Source organism: Sus scrofa, chromosome 18 (genome assembly GCF_054392235.1).
Source record: "Sus scrofa isolate SSC_HxYL_T2T_F1_AM1 chromosome 18, Sscrofa_HxYL_maternal_Yorkshire_Landrace_v2.0, whole genome shotgun sequence".
NCBI classification, from domain to species: domain Eukaryota; kingdom Metazoa; phylum Chordata; class Mammalia; order Artiodactyla; family Suidae; genus Sus; species Sus scrofa.
The window spans coordinates 52,316,343-52,342,147 of record NC_139400.1 but is presented as its reverse complement, the minus strand read 5'-3'; the positions used below and the strand labels follow the sequence as shown (position 1 = coordinate 52,342,147).

The window sequence follows — 25,805 nt, the reverse complement described above, 5'->3', positions numbered from 1 at the left end:
TAGTTTTTGAATGCCAACTAACTGTATTTTTTATTTTGTGTATCATAACTTTAATATTGGGGCATAATTACCAGGCAGAGAAAATACCTCCACCCTTTTATTACCATTTCCTGACATTTTAAATTGTACACTCCTCTCGGATTAAAAAAAAAAAAAAGTATAGCAGCCTGGGATCATCCAGACCCTGAATCAACTCACTCATTTATAAACTGAGTCTCAAGTAAGCAGGTTTGTTTCTCCTCTTGCCTTATGCTGGAGGTCAAATGCTTACAATAGCCTAAAATAACAAGTTGAGACATGTTTTTATAATTGGAAATAAGAAAGAAATTCAGCCATCTGCTAATGGAAAGAAAAGTTGTGCAATAAAGCTCACAGCTGCTGGAACGTCTCTAAAGTCTTCACCAGGCAGGAATGGTCCCTACGACAGCTAAAAATCATTCAGGGCACCATTAACTGATGATGAATTACCTGGGAAATCATGCTTGCCCTTAGAAGGGCCACACGGAATCCTTTTAGAAGTTGGTCTAACTTTACAACTGTCTGGAGTTATTCACTGCAGCCTGAAGTGTTTCCTTTTCAAATCCAAGTACGTTGAAATAAATTGGGCAGCCGATTCCCTGGAAGGGAAAAGGGAGAGGAAAAGACGCGTGCCCTCCCTTTCCTTGAAAAGCACTGGCTGAACCCAAGAAGGGCTTCTGTTTCTACCAAGCTTCAGAGCAATCTGCTGAGCACTTCAGTGGAATGAAATAGCGGCATGTCTGGCAAATTGTGAGGGCTGACAGCAAACAGAAAGGAAGAGTTTAACTCCTCCTCATCTTCCAGCACTGGCATTAAGCCTTCAGAGAAGGCCAGAAAAATGGTTAACGGTGGGGACCACCTGCCCCTCATAATAGAAAATGGTCTGGCCAGAGAACTTTTCTCATTTTTCTGATCACCTATCTTCTCCAGGGCTGTCTTTTCTTATCTGGTGTAAATTATTTGTTTGCACCATTTCTGAAATTGCTCTAAGAAGATCAATAGAAATGTGGCGAGGAAAGAGAATATAATTTCACTGCGCTTGCTTCTCTGAAAGGCGGGGATTCTTGCATTGTGTGTACTTCCTGCCAGCTCGGTAATAATTAATGTGAAGTGTGCATGGGTTTAATCTGCAGAAACCTATCAAGAAATAAGTGTGCTTAATCATTGTTTGAATGATCCTAAAGCATTTTAATATTACGGTGTTTAGTCAGCAAACCGCTACGGTCAAGAAAGCATGTTGTTTGATTGAATTAGGTAATTTAAAGGTTCCTCTTGTGATTCCTAAAACAGGAACTGTTGCTTTTCAGAGAAGAGATGTTTTTCTTGAGGAATCTGGTTAGCAGTGTTTTTTTGTGATTCTTCTTTCCTCTCCGAGCTCTCACTGTCTGGACTATTCATTTTTCATCTTTTCGTGTCTACTTTTCAGTTCTTTTTTTATATCCTAACCTGACCAGATTATAAACTCCTTGAAGGTAAGCATCTAAATCTAAATCCTTTTAGATTTTTTTCTCAAAGTGGCTAAATCAGTAAATTGTTAGGCTAGGCAGTTGTAACAAGATTGATGTATTTAATCGCATTTGACATCTGACCCACTTCTTATACACAGCAAGGTCAGATCTGAGCCGCGTCTTCAACCTACACCACAGCTCACGGCAACACTGGATCCTTAACCTACTGAGCAAAGCCAGGGATCGAACCTGCGTCCTCATGGATACTAGTCAGATTCATTTCCACTGAGCCACGATGGGAACTCCAACCTCATTCTATTTTACTGTCATAAAGCCAACTTGAAATGTAATGTGTTTAACAGTCTCTCAAATGACCCCGGCCTTCTTTGGCACAGGGGTCTGCAGTCAAGTTTTTTAGTCCTGGGCTCTGGAGGGATAAAGTGGTTTGGGTCTCACACCTAATAAGTGGGATTCGAAGCAATGTTCCTCCACTGGATAAACTTCGTTCCAGTGCCAGGGGTCAGATGGAGGCACTTCTGCATGAGCGTAATTGGGAATTGTTAGGGCTCGGAGACCCTTCCATGGTTTGGAGGACAGAAGAAAGAGAGAGTGCTTCTCTTAGATGGATAGTTATTTATTACAATTAATATAGGGTTAATGAAGTTGGCCTTTTGAAACCTGTTTTTGGCATTTAATTTTGGTCACTGATGGACATTCAAGAGACAGACTCACGTTCTTGGATGTGGTACGTGTGTGCGCGTCTGTGTGCATGAAAAACAAAGAAATCGAGTTAGTATCTAGGGCCTATCATTTAAATTCTTAGAAACGCCATAATTGCAGGTTTTGTGGCATGCACATCATATGAAGAAAAGGAAAATAACCCACTAAACTTGGAGGCCTTGCTTGGGCTCAAAATACATCACCAGAGAGTAAAAGGGGGGAGCGCTGGTGATGTCGTTATCATTTTTATTTTTAGAAAAGCCCAGGGCTCAAATGAGAGCTTCCTTGCATGGAGTTGATGTAGAAGCAGGGCATGGTATAGCATGGGAAGTTCGTTATAGATGTGAAATTATGCAGTTCGTAGTGAGGGTAAATGTTTATTCATTTTCCAAATTTAACCCACCATTTAAACACTGCAGTTGGAAGCAGATTTGCTGTGTGGGCTTGTGAGCTTGAAAGTCTCCCTGTGTGTGTGTATGTAGCAGAGGCAGAGCCAGGGCAGCTGGAAGGATACCCAGGCTCCCCTCCTCACCTCGGGGCAACGTATTTGACTCCAGTTTATAAAAAGTGAGTTCAAAGTCGCTACAAAAATAAATGACCTTTGTCCTGATCAGGTCTTGTTTTAGGCCCTTTCTCCTTTCCTGTGGTCTCGGGGAGGCTAAGGGGTCTCTGTCAGGGTCCTGGCAGGGGCGGAAGGAAGGCACACCCAGCGGGGTTCTGAAGTTAATGGAGGGGCTTATTTATAGAGGCCTAGGCAGGCCACGGCAGCCAGGGATGCTCCAGCATCCAGGGGTTGCCAGGAGCAGGAAGCCACGACCACTCCCAGGCCTGAAGGGGCCCCAGGAGGAAACTGGGTTACTCCTGGAGCCTGGGGGCAGCAAGAGCCACAGGAGAGGAGCCAGGACGTGGCAGTCGTGAGGGCCATCCACGGCAGCCCCAGAGCAGCCCCAGAGCAGGAATAAATACCCCAGGACCTCTCTCCCCATCCCTCCTGTTTCCTGCCCGAGCTTCCCATTGGCTGAACCCAGTCGGAAGCCAGAGGAAGGAGTACAGTTTCTTAGATGTTAACCACCTCCCTGCCCCTGCCTCCACACACCCCTGGGAGAGGCAGGGAGCACTCTTATCAGGGAGTCAATTCTTCCCTTCACACTCAGGGTCACCCACACCGTGATTTTTCACTGGATTGGCTTCGGGATAGGAGGTGCAAGGGATAGATGAAATCAGAATTGGGGAGGGGAGAGGTGGCGTGTATGACCTGAAAAGCATCATGAATAGTACATTCTGATGTACCTCCATAAAAAGGAGAAAATAAACAGCCACATGGGGTGGTGGTTAGGAACCTGCCCTGTGGTGAGACGATTCAGGTGTGTCCCCAGCTTGACCTCTTACCAACTGGGCTGTCTGAGGCCAATTTCGCTCTGAAATTTTTGCACCTTTTTTTTTCCCCTCCTCACTGTTCTCAGGACATGTGGAAGTTCCCGGGCCAGGGATCGAACCCATGCCCCAGCAGAGACATCAGCCACATCAGCGACAATGCTGGATCGTTCACCATGAGGCCACCAGGAAACTCCCTCTTTTTGCACATTTTAAAATTAGAGAGAGGCGTCCTTTTGTGGAGCAGCCGGCTAAAGATCTAGCATTGTCGCTGCAGCGGCTCAGGTCATTGCTATGGCTTAGGTTCAGTCCCTGGCCCAGGAGCTTCCACATGCTGTGGTCCAGGTCCGCCCCCCCCGCCCAAAAAAAAAGAAAAAGAAAGAGAGAATGGTCATACCTACCTGTGGGTAGGCTGACATGAAAAATGGTTGTAAGATTCTTGGTCAGCACTCAGGAAATACAGCTGCTAGCTCTAATCCAAATTACAGGGAGTTCCTGTCGTGGCTCAGTGTCAACAAACCTGAGTAGTCTCCGTGAGGATGCAGGGTCAATCTCTGGCCTTGCTTAATGGCTTAAGGATCCGGCATTGCTGTGAGTGGCGGTGTAGGTCGCAGACACAGCTTGGATCCTGCGTTGCTGTGGCTGTGGTGTAGGCCGGCAGCTGCAGCTCCGATTCAGCCCCTCTTCTGGGAACTTCCATATGCCGTGGGTGTGGGCCTAAGAAGCAGAAAGAAAGAAAAAAAAGGAAATTACAGAGAGGAAGGCTCAGTCTTGGCTTGTGGTTCTGTCCTGGAAGCTGTCCTTCCTTCTGCACCAGAATGCGGTCAGAATGTGGGCGAGGATAAGGTCTTTACGCTTATTGCAAGGGCGCATGGGCTGCAATCAGCTGAGAAACACCCACTCTCTCTCCCCTTCTTAGTGCTGAGTGAAGGCCTTGCTTGTCTCTCAGATGGTGGTAGCCTGTGGGCTTAGAGGCAAGAAGCAGAGAAACTAACTAAAGAAGCATGTGTGATGGGTTCCCACCAGGTCTGGGCTTGGTGGACATATGCAGAGCAAATGCAAAATGAGGGAGGCACACTCAGGCTGTGTGACCACATTCTTCACTGCATCCCATACCAGCTCTTGACCCAACCCTTTTCTGAGCCCATGGCCACCACTGCCTCATGGATTTTAGGGCCGCATCTGTGGCATGTGGGGGTTCCCAGGCTAGGGGTCGAATTGGAGCTGTAGCCACTGGCCTACGCCACAGCAATGCCAGATCTGAGCTGCATCTGTGACCCACACCACAGCTCACAGCAACACTGGATCCCTAACCCCCTGAGAGAGGCCAGGGATCGAACCTGCGTCCTCATGGATGCCAGTCTGATTCATTTCCGCTGAGCCACAATGGGAACTCCAGAAAACCATCACTCGTGGGAGAGATACACTCAGCTAAAAGCAAATCCAGAAGGAATTGTAGTCTTTTAAGGAAAAGGGATCCAACAAAAGAAGCCGAAGACGGAGTTGAATCCTCTGAGTTAGCTGACTTTCCCTTATATGTGTGTAGTTTTAAAAATAAAAGCTGGAGGCAAGTTGGATGAACATAAAGACACTGGCAGCCTTGGGAATTAGGGGCAAAATTCTGCACTAAATTCATGAAATCATGGCATGGTTTCATATTGAACATGCTCCATTCCTACCGCTAGCATTTTCCTGGCTAATTTCTTCTCCAGCCCTGGATTTCCTTCTGAGTTTCCAATGTAGGCACTGCCCTCCCACCCCAGCCACCCCATCTCTTCAACCCACCAATGACCCCGTAGCAGCAGAGGCAATGCCTTTTGTGGCGGTAATCTCTGGATTTTCAGTGGTAATGGATAAGAGTCATGGGCGAGATGAGTGTGTGAGCTAGTGAGAAAGGACCGGATGACAAAAAAAATGCACTGTGCTATGGGGTTGGCAGCCCCTGACATTTTGAAGATTACCTGGCCTTTGACAACCAGTAGATCTGACCACCCTGCTATTAAAGAAGATTAAAATATAGCTAAAAAGCCATGTGATAAATAAAGTCAATCTCATGGTTACTGTTTCACCATATGAGGTGAGTGGAGAAAATTTTGGCTGATAGGAGTTCCCGTCGTGGCTCAGTGGAAGCAAATCTGACTAGCATCCACGAGGATGCAGGTTGGATCCCTAGCCTTGCTCATTGGGTTAAAGATCCCGCGTTGCTGTGAGCTGTGGTGTGAGCAGACATCTACAGCTCTGACTCGACCCCTCCACATGAACCTCCATGTGCTGTGGGTGGGTGTGGCCCTAAAAAAAAAAGACAAAAAGAAAAAAGAGAAAATTTTGGCTGATAGAGTTGTGACAAATGTAACATCACAAAGCTACAAGGGTGAGGAACTAGAAGCATTCTTCCTATTCTTCTATTTAAAAAGAAATTCTATTTAGAAAATGTCTTTCAGATTCCATGCTTGTCACCTGTCTGTCCGCTAAGTGTAAGAATTAGGGTTAAAGGACTAGATTGGAGTGAGAACGTCAAATGCAGGGTATATATAGGAAGCTCATGCATCGGAAGAGAGCAACTGCGAACCCCTTACTACGGATACCTTGAGTCATTCACTATGTGTAAGAGATGAGTTCTTTTAATCAGTGGATACATTGAAAATATTGGTGATATAAATGCATTTAGAAAGACATCTCAAATTCCATAGTAAAAATCTTAGCGGTAGTCAAGATCAGAATATACCTTCTTTCCAGAACCATCTATTCAGTGCCGTGGTGCTCACAGGAGTGAAACAATGGAGTCCCTCTAGCATCATCTGTCCTATGGCCGCTCCTCAAAGAAAGCCTATTACAATGTAACAAACAAAACCTGAACAACTAAAGGGTGCATATGAAAAACCTACAAACAGCTCCTGCTGAAGGCTGAGCCTCTTGACCCAGCAAATTATTATTGGTTCAGTAGAAGTAGTTTCTTAGTGCCCAGGGGAACACCCACTTCCTGCCAGAGGATATGAAGCCCTGGACATGGGAAGCTCCCACCAAGTGCTTGGACTCAGATCCTTGAGACAAAGGACCTTTCACTGTATTATTTACAGGCCCCAGATCTAATCACTCCTGGCTGCTTTCTTTGCTTTTTCCTTTTCTAGTTGTTGAGTTGTCACAGCCAAGTCCTGGCCGCACTAGTTATTGATTAGTCTGTATCAGAGTTTGCATGTGTCAGGTGGGGCACGCTGCACATTCTGGCCGGAGGAAACTTCCAATATGCTCAGCTGTTCTCTTCCTTTTTAATCCCATCAGCCAGCTTGGGACTGGCCCCGCGGACACTGGGAGCAGTGAACGTGATTTGCCTCAAACCCGGCCCTTCCTGAAAATACAGTACCGATGGCTGCCATAGACATTCCTAAGGAGACGCTGACCTTTTGCTTCTACTCTGAGAGTGGTCTTTCAGTTGGTCAATCAACCAGCATTTACTGAGCACTCGGTGTGTTCAAAACTCTGCTATATGGGAGGCGCTGAAGAGAGTAAAGCTGCAGGGGAGCCCTGGGGTTTTGGGGACACTGGGGTGGCTGTGCACTCGATTTACCCCTCACTTGCATTCCACCAGAAGCCACAGGACACTCACTGGGAGTAATCACAGGGGAGGCTCTGCTCTGACCAGCAGGCGTTAATACCCACGTGCCTAGAAGGGGCGGTGAGACAGTAGGTTGCCCTTGAGGAATTTGCCTGAGACCCCCTCCTTGCTCCTTGTCAGGATGCAAGCGGTCCTTGCATGCGAAGTCCACGGGTCCCCCTTGTACTTGCTGTGCATTCCTTACAGGCAGGGAAGGATGGCTTTGTTAAGGCACAAACTCCCAGTGGAAAGAATGCTTTGTGAGAAAGCACTCCCTTGTCAGATACGCTCCAGCTGTGAACCAAGACCTCTCCTCGCTTCTCGGGAGACTTCGAGTGAAACCTGTGTCCCACTCTTCCCTTTTACCTCCACCTTGCTCCCCTCCTCATAACGCAGAGCCCAGCAAACTCCTACTCATCCTTCACCGCCCAGCCCCCATGTCCATCTCCTCTGCGAAATCTTCCTTGTCCTTCCCACTCACCCCCCCAGGAGCCTTTGGATGCCCCTCCCATAGACAGCATTTAATTATATTCCCTCTGGAAGTGGGAGCTGCCTCAGGAAAATAACTTTCTTATCCATCTCTGTGTGCCTGGTGTCTAACCTGCGTTCAGGAATAGAGTGACGGGGTAAATATTTGTTATCTGGACAAATGAGGAAATTGACAAATGATCTTTTCTAAAGGCACAGGTGTGTAAATACACAATCCCTCCTTCCGACAGTGCCGCTGGAAATAGATAAACAGAGGTTACAAGTACAAACAGCTTCAGACAGGAGGCTGATATTAAGGAAAGATTTGTTTTAATATTTGGTTTCTGATGCTGGTCGTGGAAGCAGGAACTTTCACATACTGCGATTAGGAAGACAAATGCACCACTGTGCAAACAGCAAGAGGATGTGACTCTCCCGCTAGCACGCGGGACAGCTGTCCCAAGTGCCGTGAAGACAGGCGACACTAAGATAACAGCGGGAGACTGGGAGGGAGGCCTATTCTTCTTGCTGGGTTATATAATGTAAATACTTTCTCTTCCAGAAATCATCAGCCGCCTTGTTGTTTGTCTTATTCTTAACCCTTTAATTATAGGCCTGCAGATGCTGCCATCCACCCTCGCTGGGTGACAGGAAGGCTCTCCTTCCTGCGTACACTCGTTCATGCACACGGCATCCAAGGCATAACTACACACTAATGCCTGCCAAGTGGAACGTGAGCTTTAAAGTTGCATCTCGCAGCTCTTCAAGAAGGGTCCCTTTGCCTCGTGTCTCCTTCCTGTGCATCGCTGTTGCGCTTCCTGTGCTGTTTTTGTTGGCTTTGTGGTGTGGTGGGCGAGCTGTCTGCAGTGGTGCTAGTGTGCGTGTTGGTGAGCTCTCTAGACGAATTTACTCTGTGAGGGGTTATTTTTAAAGCAAGTTGATAAGAAACCACAGAGCACTGAAACCCAGGAGAAAAGCAAAACTCGAGGCCCTGGTTTTTAGGAGGCTTCACATGTGAGAGCCAGCTCCAACCCCCCCTCCTGAACCAGACTGGGCCTCATCAATTTTTACTTAGCTTTATGGTAATAAGTGAGGTTTAGGGTGGTGAGAGGTGAAGACGGAATTAACACAATCTTAGATCTGAGTAAGCAGCTTTAACATGGTGAAGCAAATGCATTCAATGCTTGTGATCAAATCCGATAGGGCGGCCTTCCCAAGGTGACTGTGGTGTATGTACATGGCATTATTTTGATGGGGTACAAGGGAGTTGATCAGCTTTGGGTAAGGTACTATCCCTGTTGGCCCTCAGGTTCCATATCTGTGAAATGGGCTAATACTACCCACCTCATGGTGCTGCCTGAAGAGCCTGTGTGATAATATACGTGAAGTCCCCTGATGTTGAGGAAGCATTTTATAGTGGAAAAAGCGTGGTTTTCAGAGTTGGGCAGATCTAGATTTGAATATTCAGCTTTACTACCTACTAACTACGTGACTCTGGAAACCTCATTATTCCTCAGTTTACTCACCCGTGCAATGGGACTAAGAATCCCTATTTTATAAGCTTGCAATGAATATTAAATAAGACCGCACCTGAAACACCTCACAATATCATGTAATGGAAGCCTGTCAATAGAGGTTAAAATATCTGTGTCTCAGATAAATGCCCCAAATGATCTTTCAGAAAGGGGGTGTCATCTTCAAATTTTATTTATACAAAATCTCTCCTGGAGTTGGGTTTCTCTTAGTTACTTTATTTTGTACCCCCCAAACTACTTCCTGAAAGAGACACAATAGACCTGAAATTACCTTAATCAGTGATAGTTTTGCCTTCTTGGAGAGGTTACTTAATAGCCAAGTCTCCCAGCTTCTTCTGACCCGCGGTCCCCAGACACAGCTTCAACCCTGGTAGTTTCTTCCAGAGCCGTTCTATGCTCTACAAATGCTGGGTGGCTGTAGCTCGCTTTTAAAATTTAACATTTTAGGAGTTCCCATCGTGGCTCAGTGGTTAACGAATCCGACTGAGAACCATGAGGTTGCAGGTTCAATCTCTGACCTTGCTTAGTGGGTTAAGGATCCAGCGTTGCTGTGAGCTGTGGTGTGGGCTGCAGACGTGGCTCGGATCTGGCGTTGCTGTGGCTCTGGCGTAGGACAGTGGCTACAGCTCCGATTAGACCCCTAGTCTGGGAACCCCCATATGCTGCGGGAGCGGCCTAGAAAAGGCAAAAAAATAAAAAAAATAAAATAAAAATAAAATTTAACATTTTAGAGAACTTTCCCTATTAACCACCTTACTCCTTTTAGCACCTTCATCGTTTTCCACGAGCAGACTTTTTAAAGATCACTCAAGAAAGTCATGAAGCCAGTGCTTATGGGGTGGAGACCAACCACCTCCAGGATGGTGGAGCAGCCAGCTGCCCTCACGTGATGGGATTATTTGGGTGAAGCTGGAGAAGGTGTCCAGTGGCAACTTCATACATGGACCTTTCACATTTTTACTGAAACCACTAAGGGAGAAACAGGGATGATGTGCTTCGGAAAAAAATGTCTTAGGTGACTCAAAAAGTGCCAAAGATACACATAGGGAATTTAAATAAAATTGTCCTATGAAATTGGGGCGGGTAGAGGCAAACTATTACATTTAGAATGCATAAGCAGTGCGGTGCTACTGTACAGCACAGGGAACTCTATCCAATCTCTTGTGATAGAACGTGATGGAAGATAATATGCATAAAAGAATGCATATATTTGTATGACTGGGTCACTCTGCTATGTAGCAGAAATTAACACAACACAGTAAATCACCTATACTTTAATTAAAAAAAGTTTAAAAAGAAATATGAATCCATGAAGCCACTATCTCTAAATTTGTGTATTATTATATGCCTGGTTTTAAGTACATGTGTACGACGGAATTGATGAATTAAATTGTGTGAATAGATATCTGATATTCAGCCTGACCAGGAAAATAGGAAAATAGAGGCTGCCTTCTGCTGGGGGTTGCTTAGAGTTGCTTTTGCAGTTCTATTCTCAACAAAGAGAAATTGAGCAAAGTGAAGCAGGCAGAGGCTCAAGTGTCATCTGTATCACTAGGGGCAGGCAGGAGGAAGGTTAGCTAGGTGGACACCACAGAATCCCAGGATTGGGCAAGCTCACCTATCCTCCAGGTGCTGCAGAGCCAGACACCAGGAAGGCACCCCTTCCCCTCCAGAGCAGCGCTCCCAGGCACTGGCACAAAGATAGGAGACAAACGGCTTCCATCTCCCAAGGACACAATACAGGCCCAGATAGAGGCCAGGAGTTCACTTACTGAGTGTGCGTCACAGGCCAGGAGTGGAGAAGCCATCCCCACTGACGCTGTGTGCCTGGGCATAAAGCATACACGCACTTCAACTAATTCTCACCGCATATATGAGGCAAGCTGATTATCCCATGGCAGGTGAGGGGTTCACTTGTTCCACGGCGGGGAGGAAGGGATGCTTCACTGGAACTGCTGGCATCAGGATGCTGCCTTCCACCTCCAGGTCACGTGGATCAGCTCTGAGCAGAGGATGCAGCAGTGGGGAGGTTACAGTTGCTCCATGACTCTGATAATTTAAGGAATTCTGGAGCTGCCCACCAGGTGTGCTCTTGGAGGGCACCCAGCCCGATGCCTGAGGTTGGAGATGAGAAAAACGAGGCGCATCTAGGTTGGGGTTGCAGGCATGGGGGAAAATGATCCAGTGACCTGGGAGTGGAGCTGGGACAAGAAACTCCCAGGATCATTGACAAGAGCACAGTTTTCTGCCCTTGCCCGAGAGACTCATTGCGAGAATTTTCTAAATTTTCCGTCTTCCAGGACTAGTTCTCTCTTTCACATGTGGAAGCATAGCCAGGGGCCTTCTGAAGGGCGAGTTCCACCGCAGCTGGTCTTCAGCCTGTAACAGTGACCTGGCAGACATGGCCAGACGTGGCTGCTGGCATACACATCCATTCTCGACATCAATTGCTATAGTTGTATTAACCATGCCGATTGTCAAGAACTGGATCAGTGAGAGGAATGGCTGTGCTCACCCAAAGGGCCCATCTGTTTCCAGACTGGTTGTTGATAAGCCAGGTCTAGGCTTGGGCTGAATATCCCCATCAATACTGGAATGAGGAAGAGTCACACTTAGAACCCGATACATAGAGGGCCTGCGAGGCACAACATGCGTGGATGGAGTCAGGGGGAAGGGTAGAAAGAGAGAGAAGGAGGGAAAGAAGGACAGGAGAAAGGAGAGAGGGAGAGGATGGGTTCCTGTGCAGGTGATTTCACTTTTTGGGGTCTTAAAAAATGGCAGAGAAATGGAATAACATCCTAAGTTGTCCTATAGAAAGTGCTACTTTCTACAGTGTTCAGACCATGTTATGTCACTGAAGCAGAGAGAAATAAGAAAGAGCTGAAGTTTTCACTTGGACTTCTGCACGACTGAGTCCTCTATGGGACTAGGACCGTGGGAAGAAAAATCAATTGACTCTGAAGCAAAACAGACCTGATTTGGAATTCTCCACTCGCTGCATGACTTTGGGCAAATGACTTAATCTCTTTGCGGTTCAGCTTCCTCATCACAAGGAGATCAAAATACTCACCTTACAGGACTCCCACTTTATGCTTTCTAACACCTTAGTTTTTTATAGCATAATGCTTTTTCTAATTTACTGTAACTGCCTTTTAAACGTTGGTTTGCCCTCATTGCTAGAATGAAGGCACTTTGAAAGCAGGGACTGCATTTGCCTTGCTCATGGTTATATCTTTATCATGTAGTACATAAATATTTTCTGAAAGGATGGATGGAAGGATGGATGGATGGATGGATGGATGGATGGATGGATGGATGGATGGAAGGATGGATGGATGGATGGAAGGATGGATGGGTGGAAGGATGGAAGGATGAATGGATGGAAGGATGGAAGGATGGATGGAAGGATGGATGGATGGATGGATGGAAGGATGGAAGGATGGATGGATGGAAGGATGGAAGGATGGATGGATGGAAGGATGGAAGGATGGATGGATGGATGGATGGAAGGATGGATGGATGGATGGATGGAAGGATGGATGGATGGATGGATGGATGGATGGATGGATGGATGGATGGAAGGATGGATGGATGGATGGATGGATAGGTATATGAATGGATGGATGGATGCGTGGATAGTTGGGTAAATGTGTGGAGAGGTGATTCAGGAAAATTGTAAACATTAGAGATAATGTCTGAGACCTACCCCAGAATTTAGAATCTATCAGGCACTTAAAATCCCTTCCCACTCTTGGTAGAAGACCTCACTTCCTCTTCTATCTCTGCTCTAAGACTTCCTCTATTTGATTCTAATATAATATGGGCAAAAAACTTTTTTCTTGTCAATGGCAGCATTGCCAGGGCTATGATTTATGAGTGCTTTCATGAGAATTTAGCTTATCACTGCCACTACCACTACACGTCTGAAGAGACACAAATACCCACAGTAAGCTGGAGACACACAGCTGTAATAGAAGGAAATGGCTTTTCTAAATGGCACGAGTAGAGAGCTGGCTGGAGGTACACCTAAGTTGTCTTCTCTAAGGAAGAAGGCATCTCCTTCAGGAAAGAGATGAATAAAAGAATAATTATCAAGAAATAATGGAGTAAAATCCTCTCTTTCCTTTTTTTTGGGGGGGGGGCTTTTTAGGGCCGCACCTGGCATATGGAAGTTCCTAGGCTAGGAGTTGAATCGGAGCTTCAGCTGCCAGCCTACACCACAGCAATGTCAGATCCTTAACCCACCAAGCAAGGCCAGGGACTGAACCTGCATCCTCATGGATGCTGGTTGAGTTCCTTTCCACTGTGTCACCATGGGAACACCTCTTTTTCCTTTTAACAGCACTTTTAGGTCTAACCTTACTATATCATGTGCCACTTGCCACTTTATGTTTTGGTGACATGTGGCCAGGAGCTGGGTGCCCAGCAGGTGGTGCTTGTTGAATGAAGGAATGAGCTGATGTCTTTATTTCATCTCCTGATTTCTTGTGATCAGATTCTGCATCCTGCTTTTATATCTACATCAGTGCCTGATGCAATAGTTTGTGCCAAGTAGGCTGTAAGCTCAAGGTAAATATTTGTTGGATGAGTAAATGAATGCCCAAAAGGGTTTCTGGAGGAGAGCCAGGAAAACATTCCTCTGATGAAAAGAATTTGTAAGGAGGCAGGCGAATGCTGGAAGGGAGAATGCGAGGGGTGGTGGGAGAGAAGCAGGGCTTCCAGGCTGAACGGCGAGCGGGGTTGTCTCTAAAGAAATAGCAGAGGAGGAAGTGTGTGAATTATAAAGGAGGAAATTATCCATCAGGAAAGCAGCATCATCGTGCTGGGAGGAACCTGCCTGGTGTAGACACTTAGGACCAGGAAACAGGGGAAGGACCTGGAGAAAAGACCAGAGACACAGACAGGAATTCTGGCCAAAGGAAGTTACAGCGGCATTCGAGTGAACTCCTATGTCTTTTAACCCTCTGGATCCTCACCCGCCTTTACTGGAAAGAGATGGTTGCCTCCGTGTCACTGCCACACCTCCCCTGGGAGTTGTTTGTACTCTCAAGGTCTGTTTTCTCAACGTCTCTTCACCCTTCACCGTACTTAACTGTGGCATCTGTACACCCTCCACCGCAAGGTCATAGCCATTCTGAAGCCTGCATACACACACACCCCTATATCATAAGCCCTTGTTGCTAAAGCCATGGGTCCCCCTCATTCCTAGCCATTCTGAAGCCTACACACACACACACACACACACACCCTATATCACAAGCCCTTGTTGCTAAAGCCATGGGTCCCCCTCATATGTATCTCATGGGAACAGCTTCTGATACAGTTGACCACTTCCCCATTTAAAAATCGTTCTTGTTGCTTTTCATGTCACCCCATCTCATGGTTTTTCTCTTATCTCTCTGGTGTCAACTTCTCTCTTCTCTTCATCCCTTAAACGCTGACGCTTCTCAGGGCTTCTGTCAAAGGCCTTCTTCCCTTCCTCCACGTACCCATCCTCCGTGGTGTCAGCTCCCTCTCAGGCTGCCGTCACCATCTGGGTGCTGGGGCTTCCATTTCTAGATCTCCCACCCAGATCTCTCTTCTGGACTCCAGGCCCCTTAGAAATGTTCACTGGGCTGCCCCCTAGATGTCTCTTTCCAACAGGGAAAAGCCGAGGGCCTCACCATCTGCCATACCTGCTTCTCCTCTGGTCTGCTCTATTTCCATGGATGGTATCTTTATCCACCCAGTCATTTCTGCCAAAAACGATTCATCTTCTTCTACCCAAGCCAGAAGTCATTTTTCCTCCTCTCCTCTCTGTTTATATTCAGTTTATCACCAAGCCCAGTAGATTCTGACTTCTCAGCATCTTCTAAACCCACCCCATTTTCTCTGTCTCCATTGCCCCCATTCGAGGTCCAACCATTTGTGTCACCTGCCTAAGTTACTATCTAGCTCCCTGACTGGTCCCCACCCACGCCCTCTCTTCCCTCCCTCCCATCTTCTCTGCTTCCAGTCCAATCTCGCACTGCAATTGGTGTGGTCGTTCCAAAAGACAAACTGGATGCTGTGTTCTCCTTGCTCATATTTCTCTCCCTTCTAGAGCAAAAGTAAGCCCATAGTGCAGTTTAAAAACCTTTAATTGTCTGGTCTCTACTGGCCTCTCTAATTTAATTCCTAGCCATTCTGAAGCCTACACACACACCCCCCTATAATCTCTGTGTTTCAGCCAGCAGTCTGAACCCCTCCTAGCCCTAAGTGCCACGTTCTGTCTTGCCTCTGGTCCTAACAGGCCACAGCTTGGTCTGCTACGTCATGATCAGGGAGCCCAACTGTCCACAAAGGCACTCCTTGCCCTGGGCTGCTGTAAGTAGGCATCTGGGTAATAGTACCTCTTGGACTGGGCTTAATGTGCAGTGGGACTGGAAGTTACTTATGCTTCTCTCTTTGGGGACACTAGACCTTGCTCTTAGCCTGTAATTTTTCTGGGACAATTTTTTTTTCCATTTTTTAGGGCTGCACCTGCAGTATTTAGAAGTTCCCAGGCCAGGGGCCGAATCGGAGCTGTAGCCACTGACCTACGCCACAGCCACAGCAATGCCAGATTCGAGCTGCATCTGTGACCTACCCATAGCTATGGCAACACCGGATGCTTAACCCACTGAGCAAGGCCTGGGATCAAACCCGGATCCTCATGGATTCTAGTTGTGTTCATTAACCACTGAGCCATGAAGGGAACTCCCTGGGACAATTCTTGAGGGAGCCCTGGACAGAGCTACTCAAGGCCAGAGGTAACTGGCCCAGGTCCCATTCAGCCTTCCAAAGGTTGGGAAGTTCTGCTTGACTCTTTTCTTATAGATCCTTGAACTATTCGATTGCCTCCTTATTTGTTTATTTCCCTCAACAGGAATGCCTATGTTGAGTCATGAAATAAGTTTATCTGTCACTTAGCCAACGGTTTATTGAGCACCTACTATATCCTGGGATACAACAGTCAGGTTCATTTCAGTCGTGCTGTTTGTGCCCAGTCAAAGGGATGAATGGGGGCTGAACTCAGCCTGGACTCCCCTCACCAGGCCTGACTTGGGGCTCAGGGAAGCATCTTCTTCAGACACAGGTGCTGTCCAGTGGCCAAGCCAAGTACCTGCCTGAGAGGGGTGCCTTTTTTTAATTCATCCAAGCTATCCATCAGACTAAGGGTGACCCAGACATCAGAGAACAAGGTAAATGAGTTTCTTGCTCTTCCAGTGCTGTCTGTCTAACCTGAGATGATAACACATAAACAAAGAAATATATACGCACATAGTTTGCAAAAATTCAAAGGCTCTGCAAAGAGTTTAAAAAGGTATCTGAGACACAGCTTTAGATGGGATGGTCCAGGAAGATGTCTTTGAGGAGCCAAAAAATGTAAGCTGGGATGCAGGTTTAAATGAAGCCAATCACATGGAAATCAAAAGGAAGAGCCTGAGTAACATCTCTAAGAAGAGAATGATCTTGATGGATATTCAAGGATGCAAAGAAAAGCCAGGGTGGCCGAGTTCCAGTGGGCAAGAAAGGAGACAGGTGAGATGACCAGGGAGAGGTGGCCAGGGCCGGATCATGAAGAGCATGCAGCCCTACCTGCCTGTTCACCGAGGCCTTCCCTGGGCCTGGCTTATTGTGTTTATTCAGTACATACCTGTTGAACGTAAGCATCTCATCGAGCCTCTACAAACAGAATAAATGGCCCAGACAGAAGCTTCGTGTGGCCCCAGTGCCCTCTAGTGACCACAAACTCCAGTTCCAGGCCCTCCATGGATGGCTTTGTCACCTTCAAAAATCTCAGCTTAGCTTTGGTCTTGGGCCCTAGCCTTTAGGCCTTTTCTCTGTAAGTAGGACTACATCCGTTACAGAAAGCCCTAGAATAAGACTGACCATCAGATGCACACCAGGCCTTCATTCCCAAGCAGCCGTGTCCTAAGATAGTACATGGAAGTCCAGTTTCTCCGAGGAATGCCAGGGCTCTGTATAGGGGACAAGCAGTAGAACACATTATTGCATCTCTTAGCCAATGTGACAGCAAGGAAGCTCTGTAACGACTTTCTCTTCTCAAGGTTCTGAGGTGGTTAAGATGATCTCTGGGGATTTCATCCCTCAGGTGTGGCACTGTTTGGCTAGAATGGCCTGACAAGACCATAACCACAAAAACACATTCGGGCCCCTCACAAACTTCTGAAGACCCAAGCTTAGGCCGTGTGTGCATGTGCGTGTGTGTGTAGGACATATTGCAGCGTGTACACAAACATAGCGTGCATTCATTCGGATCCCAACCCATTCTGGGCCCATTAAGCTAATCATCCAACAAATTCTGAACTGTCATCTCATTGTGAGGCTGTCCCATGGCTGATTGAAAAACCTGTTTCCACCCAACTTCCCTGGAAACAGCCCCTGTACTGCAGCCCATCTGCAAATGTGTGCATCAATAAATCAAAAGTGACAGCAGAGCCCTGGCTCTTCTAGGAAAGGGGATGGCAGAGGGAGGGACCCAATTCTTCCACCTCTGTTCCCAAATGATCTCCCTATGGGACATTGGCAGCTTTGTTTGAAATATTCTTAAGGATGGGTCATCTCCAGCTATCTTGGTAGATTATTCTCGAAACTGGTGAATCTTTCACTCCTCTTATTTTCCACAGCCCTGCCTGTGTTTTTCTGTGGGTCTAGCCATCCTCCACTGAGCCAAGTGAAGGAATCCGGTGCTGCCTGATGTTTACAGGTGTTTCCTCTTTCGCTGTCACTTACCCGAGCGTAGCACATGGCGCCCTCTAATTTTTCTTCATTAATCAGTCCCCAAATTCCTTTACACTTGCTCCTCAGGTGATTCCATCAAGTCAACATATTTCTGGAGCTGGAAATGCTAGGAAGAACATAGCCTTCCAGCTGCAGCCACCAAAATGTGTGGGATCACCATATTTTCACCTTACACCTTGACCATATGTTTCCGCAGGTTCATTCCCAGGAGCATTTTTGTGCTGCCTTTTGCTTCCCTGCAAATGTATATACTCAGTTTCATTTGTGTATTTTTCGAATTGAGTCTTAAAGGCATCAAAAATTAAAACATACGAGTACCTGTTGTGGCTCTGTGGGTTAAGGACCTGCCTTGTCTCTGTGAGGATGCAGATTTGATCCCTGGCCCCATTCAGTGAGTTAAGGATCCGGCATTGCCACAAGCCATGGGGTAGGTTGCAGATGCGGCTCAATCTTGCATTGCTGTGGCTGTTATGTAAGCTTAGGCTGCAGCTCCAATTCGACCCCTAGCCCAGGGACTTCCATATTCTGCAGGTGTGGCCATAAAAAAATTCAAACATATATTGATAATAACCATTGTTTGGTGAGGGTGTGGGGAAGCAGCCATTGTTTCACACATTGTCCAGAGTTACAGTTGATACGTCTTTCTTTCTTTTCTTTTCTTTTCTTTTTTTTTTTTTTTTAGGGCCTCATCCAAGGCATTTGTTCGTTCCCAGGCTAGGGGTCAAATCAGAGCTACAGCTGCCGGTCTATGCCACAACCACAGCAACTCAGCATCCAGAGATGTATCTTCGACCCAAACCACAGCTCAGGGCAACATTGAATCCTTAACCCACTGAATGGGACCAGGGCTCAAACCTGAATCTTCATAGATTCTAGTCAGGTTCGTTTCCACTGAGCCACAAAGGGAACTCCCCAATTGACACATCTTTATGAAGGCCATTTTCACAGTAGCTTTGAAAATGTAAAAAAATCTCAGACGTTTCATCCATCAGTTCAACTTCCCAGAACCTAAACTATGCATAGATCACTACAGCATTGTTTCAAAAAATTGAAAATGGCTTGTGTCCGTCAGCTAGAAACAATTACATAAATGAATTAAATGCCTTTGGATATACAAGTGCGATGGAAGACCAAGTCACAGATCTATGGGTACCGACATGGAAAAAAGCCCAGGAAATATCAATAAGTTAAAAAAGAGTCACAGAACACTGTCCAGGACATGGGGCTATTTCTGTACGTTTTTATTCTAGCCGTTTATAGGGCAAAAACCTAGAAGGATTCACATAAATCTATTTATGGTGCGTTTTTCTGAGGTTAGGGACTTCCTAAAATATACTTTTGATTGATTGATTGATTTTTTTTTTTTTTTGTCTTTTTGCTATTTCTTTGGGCCGCTCCCATGGCATATGGAGGTTCCCAGGCTAGGGGTCGAATCGGAGCTGTAGCCACTGGCCTACGTCTGCAACCTACACCACAGCTCACGGCATCGCCAGATCGTTAACCCACTGAGCAAGGGCAGGGACCGAACCCGCAACTTCATGGTTCCTAGTTGGATTCGTTAACCACTGCGCCACGACGGGAACTCCTGATTTTTTATTTAGTCTTTTTAGGGATGCACCCATGGCATATGGAGGTTCCCAGGCTAAAGGTCTAATCGGAGCTGTAGCTGCCGGCCTACACCACAGCCACAGCAACGCCAGATCTGAGCTGAATCTGTGACCTACACCACTGCTCACGGCAATGCCAGATCCCCAACCCATTGAGCGAGGCCAGGGATCGAACCCGCATCCTCATGGATGTTCGTCTGGTTCATCAACCGCTGAGCCTTGATGGGAACTCCTAAAATATATTTTTTAAATTGTTAAGCTTTTTCTCCTTTTCACCATGGTGTGCATTTTAAATTTAAACACTGGAGATATTAAATTATTTTTGTCCTGCTCTTGATCTAGAAAGGTGACTTTGTATGACATCTGCCCTCCATCAGCCCGTCACCCTCTCTTTTGGTCTCAGGCATGGAAGAGCTTTCTAGGCGCTGCTGGCAGAATGCCTCATCTTCCCCTACAGTTCAAATGGCAGTGCTGTCTTTTCAGGGTTTAGTTACTTTAGCACACAGGATTTCCTCAAGATTTGTTCCAAGTTTTAAGCTGTACCTTCAGGCCCCTTAAACCAGCCTTTTCTTTTTTCTGTTCTTTTCGTTTCGTATGTTCCAATCTTTATTTCATTTAAGTGGTTTTATTACCTATTTTTGTAGGGTTTTGATCATTTTCTAAGCATCACTGTCTTTCTTCCCTTTGCCTTCCCTCTGTAATGAGCGGAGATATCTGCTTCCCAAGCTGCTTTTTTGCTCATTAACATTTATTTACAGAATTTTTAAGAGGGCTGAAGGAATTGGCCATGGCCTTTTATCGCAGAAGTTCTGGTCTCTTTACTTTTGTCTCTACCCTGGCTCTTCCTGGACTAATACTATGCATGCTGTGTGTGTTATTATAGGAAGTGTTTTTTTTTTTTTTTTCTTTTTTTTCTTTTTTTTTGTCTTTTTGCTATTTCTTGGGCTGCTTCCACAGCATATGGAGGTTCCCAGGCTACGGGTCGAATCGGAGCTGTAGCCCCCGGCCTACGCCAGAGCCACAGCAACGCGGGATCCAAGCCGCGTCTGCAACCTACACCACAGCTCACGGCAACGCCGGATCGTTAACCCACTGAGCAAGGGCAGGGACCGAACCCGCAACCTCATGGTTCCTAGTCAGATTCGTTAACCACTGCGCCACGACGGGAACTCCCTATAGGAAGTGTTTTTATTGGGCCTTTTTACTTTTTTATTACCAGGGTGTTTATTTACATAGACAGCATGTTAAAAAAAAAGATAAACCACCTAGTACTTCTATGACTTTATTTCTCATTCATGTTAATTTTCGTACAAGCAGTATGAACAGAATGTTAGGAAATGCAGGTGAACAAGAGAAGCAAAAATTAGAAATTGTCTATATTTTCACTATCATATAGCAACTGTTAACAATTGGGGTTTATAGCTTTGTAAATCATCTCTGTGTATATAAAAACATCTTTTCCTTAAAATGGGATTATATTATTAAATTGTTTTGTAACCTTGTTTAGTGCACAATGTAGCACTAAACATTAAGGAAAGATAATAATAACAGCAAAGATAGAGTTTCCTGCATGCCAGACAATCCACCCTGTCTTCACAACATGCTGTGTGTTGGGTAGTATTAGTGCTCCCATTTTATAGACTAAAAAACTGAGGCACAGAGAAATGAGATAACTTGCCTCATGTCACACAGCTAGTGAGTGACAGAGCTCCATTTTGAACTTAGATAGTCTAGCTCTAGAGGCCATGCTCTGGACCCTGGAGCTCTGACCCACACCATCATTCTCATGGCTAGAGTATATGCTAATTAATTTAACCTCTCCCTTCTTTCTGGGCTGTTAGATTCACTGCTATACACAGAGCAGCAATGAATATATGTGTTCAATTACTACCTTGGACTGAATTCCCATGAATAGAATTGCTGAGTCAAAAAGCTACACATTTTTTTTTTAAGTTTGGATACATATTAGTCAACATTTTTTAGCCATTTATTTTCTAAGCCTCTTTGACCCTTATAATTCGTTGTTCCTTTTGGAAAATGCATAACTGTCATCTGAGTTCAATGGTAGATTTTTTTTTTTTTTTTAGAACGCAAAACTTCTGTTCTACTTCCTCTCATCTCCTTCTGCATTATACTCATTTGTCTAAACTGTTTAACAAGATAATACCCTTTCCCAAAGCATAATGCGTTTGTTGTCAGTGCTTCCTGTATCTTACATCTCTGGACTTTTATTAGATGGGGAATGTGTATTAATGGAATACTGTTCTGCCGTTTGACTTGATGTCAATTTTCATATGACGACTTTTCGTTCCTCTATTGTATCTTTTCTTCCAAGCTTCACAAGAATTGCAGAAAAAAATCTGTCATATAATAACTGTTTTGTCCTTGCCATCAGTCTATGTAAAGCAGGGCGGACCACCTGGCAAGGATGGCAGCGTGTCAGAGGCTGGAAGGCAGGTTTCCTACTCCAGCCTCACCTCTGCCTCTCACTTGTTTTATGACCTTGAGGAAGCCACTTCATCATTCTGTATTTCATTTTCCTCATTTGCTAAATGAGGAAGGTGAATTAAATGACCTAGAAAACCTATTCCAGGTTAAGAAAGACTACAATGTCAGGCTATCCAGGAGTAAAGCAGATTTTTAAAAAAAATATTGTGTGAGATTGGGGCTGGTTGTACGGTGCTGATGGCAGCTAGAGATTTGTTTCAACATATTAAAAATATGTTGTGCCTCGTTGCTTGACCAAGGCCTCCTCACGGTGCATTTAGTGGCTTGTGAAACGAGACTCTAAGACCAAGGTAATTATTGTTGGTCCACTGAAGCATGACAAATGGCCTCTCACTTTGAATTCTTTTATGAGAAAGAAAAACCTTCCATGACAACAGCACTGGAACTTAATTACAGGCTCCAGATTTGGGGATAAGAATAGAGATAGTCCCTGGCTGCAGCCAAGGCGAGAAGACAAGAGCCTCAACTCATCTGGGAAGACCCAGGACAGGGTGATGTAACAATGACAACAACACAATGATGCCATTAGTGGGGCTTCACAGACAACCTGCAATTTGCCAAGCACTGTCCCAAGAACTATCTCATTTAATTGTTCTATAACCCTAAGAGATCAGTTATGAGGTAGGTACATTTATTTTTCTCTTTCACAAAGATGAGTATTGGGAGGCTCTTAAAAGAAATCACGTAGGATTTTCGGCTGTGGTGCAGTGGGTTAATGATCTGGTGTTGCTGCCGTCACAGCAGCATCTCAGATTCAATCCCTGGCCTAAGAACTTCCATATGTCATGAGTCTGGACAAAAGAAGAAGAAAAAAAGTCAAGTAACCTGCTTCAAGTTATTCAACCCGTTGTCAGAGGCAAGATTTGAATCCTGAGAGTTCATTCATTTATTTAACATATGCTTTTTGAATGAATGTTATATGCCAGGCACCCTTCTAAGGGCTGATAAGGCTCAAGGGAATTAGGCAAATTTCCTGCTTATGTGGAGTTTGGCTAATAGTGGGATGAGCCCAGTAGAAACAAGCCAACAATTCAGTATATAATTTTGGGTGGTAATGAAAGTGCTCTGAAGGAGAGTGACTAGGGTTGGGGGAAGATGGCTTTACACAAGATGGGCAGCGAAGGCCCCTGGGAAGTGGGTGACATTTGAGATGATTCCTGCATGCTGGAGCAGGTCAGTCATGCAATGATCTGTTGGATGAAAATTTTTACATGGTTGCTTGGAAGAGCACGGCTTGTTCTTGGAAGAGGGAAGAGGCCAGTGTGGTTGGATAATGCTTGGAAAGTGGGGGCAATGCCTGCAATGGAGTCAAGAGGGGGACAGGGACAGAGGACACGGGGCCTTGGAGGCCACGGTATAATGTTTGTTTTTTATCCCAAATGGAGATGGGAGACAGGGGAGGATTCTTAGCAAGAGAACATTCTGCTCTCCTGTCTCTGCTGACGGCTTTCTTCCCCTCAATGTGACATTGCCAGCCAGGAGCATCCAGAAAGGGATGAATTGTTTATGGGCCGGGAAGCCGAAGTCAAAGTCAAAAGTTAGGAGCCAGTGTGTCAGATGAAACCGAATTCTAGGTTTTTCCCAGCACAAGACTGAAATGGCCAGTGAGAGGTCATCTAATTCAAACGTCTGACTTTAAGCAAGAAGACCTTAGGAGATCCAAGCTGAGCATCTGAACCATGTTTAAAAACTTGCATTAAGGAGATTACTTATTTGGAGGGTGGGGTGGGACTTCCTTAAATATGTGGAAAGCTGCACTCTAGGTTCTGAATATTCTTAACCATTTCTTGGATGGGGGGTGGGGGCTGTACTTACCTTGTAGAATAAATCTCACCGCAAAGAACGAGACAGCTTTGGGTAGATGACTCTCAGGGATTCATACTTTGATGCAGTCTGGTGTGTGTGTGTGTGTGTGTGTGTGTGTGTGTGTGTGTGTGTGTGTGTGTGTGTGTGTGTATCTTTATCTTTGAAAAATACTTTTGAAGGTGCCATTAATATTTTAACATACAAATCTTGGCTTTTCTGATGAGATGGCAGTGTCTGGGTGGTTCTAGAATTTTGTCGTAAAGTCGGCAACATGATTTATTTTATTCGAATGTTCTTTATAAGTAAACACTCGAATAAACCCATTATAATTGGTTTATGTCACATATAGGATGAACTCAACTGCCTGTTTTGGTTAAAAGCTCACCATTGTGTCATCTGCTTTGACAAAAGTGTTAAGAGTTTCACTTTTATTCAGCCAACTAGATTTGAATAACAGCATAAGCCATTATTCAGACACCACATTTGTGTGTGTGCCCCTGTGGCTGATTCTCCATAGGTCGGTCCCTGACAGTGCAAACCTAACAATACAGATTTATTTGTATAAAACTACCTTAGGAGGCATTTAGGGGCCTCTGTGATAGGGTGGGTCCCAGAGAGCAAGTCAATAATTGTGAAAGAATTTAATTTAAGCTACACAACTGGAATTGAGTAGGATTGGTGGAAGTTTGCCATTTGAGTTCCTTTTTAACAAACCTGTTTGTTTCTCAGGAGGGGAAAAATTCTCATCCTATCTTACTGTGTGGGATGAGAAAATTCTGCTCCTCTGTGTGAAGAAGGTAGGATGTGACAGTAACTCAAGGACAAGGGCAGCATAAGGACGGCTGAGTGGTGCCACAGGCGTGCAGGACGACAAAGACAAGAGCTTCCTTATGGAAAAGTGCTGGACTAGGGATCTCTTAAGTCTTCCCCAGCTCAACATTCAGTGATTTGGGGAAAAGGATTTTTCCCTCCGGCTCCTTAAGCAAGAGCTTGTTTTACCAAGACCTGAGCCATGAGCTCGGGAGTGCTCTAACAGCTCCGTCAGAGTTATAAATTTCGCTGTCAACATTGGGATTGTTGAGCTGACGGAACAAGCAGATTTTTTTCCCATTGTCTGCTTTCTAGACCTGTGAATAACAATTTCACCCTCTCCATTTTGTTGTAACTCTTTCACTCTGACACTTCTGATTGCTGAGAGGTTTTCTGGAAATTTCCTAAGTCACACACTGGAGTCAATTCAAGGAGATAATGCGATTCCGATGGAATCATCAGTGTCTCTGCTGTCGGGCCTGGGGTTTCAGGAGTTCGGTTGGTTGACTTGTACAACCTCCCAGATGTAACATTATATCCTCGCCCACTTTGCATCCTTCATAAATGGGCTAAAGGTCTGGTTGGAATCTGTGAGGCAAATTATATGTTTATTATGTCAAGTTACGTAAATACTATTTGAAAGGATTACTGAAGGGTACAATCAAGTTAATTGCCTTAAAAGTCTTTGGTGATTTCCTGGGCTCTAGGACAATGGTTAGGCAGTCGATTCTGTCATGTGTCCTGGTAAGTGACCTGAAGAAAGTGGTGTTGGGCCCACGAGAGCTGCCGTGCACACTTCCTCCCTCGGGCCTGGAACTGTCCTGTAAATGAGCAGAGAGGCCCCCCCCTGCCCCCACCCCCACCCCCACTCCCACAGAAGGCAGGTCCAGCTGACAGACTGTTGTTCCCCCAGAGAAGACACATGTTGACAGTTTGACGTTCGGGCTGACGGATTGATTTCTCTCTTTTTTTTCCAGACGCTGAAGAATACCAGCCTCCAATATGGAAATCATACTGTGAGTATCTCAAATGAGACTCTCTCCTCAGAGGTCTTTAGCAGCTGCCTTCGGAAGAATCCTGGCTGTTGATTTAGTGCCCCAGCCTCCTGCCTCCCAGCCCTGCAAACCCAAACCTCCCTTTTCCTCCTGAGGAG

The 25,805-nt window shown here is 45.6% G+C and overlaps 1 protein-coding gene across 1 annotated transcript in view; it reads left to right on the top strand.

Moving 5' to 3' along the window:
- Positions 1-25,805, top strand: part of CHN2 (chimerin 2) — a 299,981-nt gene that overhangs the window by 120,926 nt on the left and 153,250 nt on the right. The window contains exon 2 of the mRNA XM_003484050.5: positions 25,630-25,668. Within this exon, the coding sequence (XP_003484098.2) occupies positions 25,630-25,668 (39 nt within the window). The remainder of the gene's footprint in view (positions 1-25,629; positions 25,669-25,805) is intronic.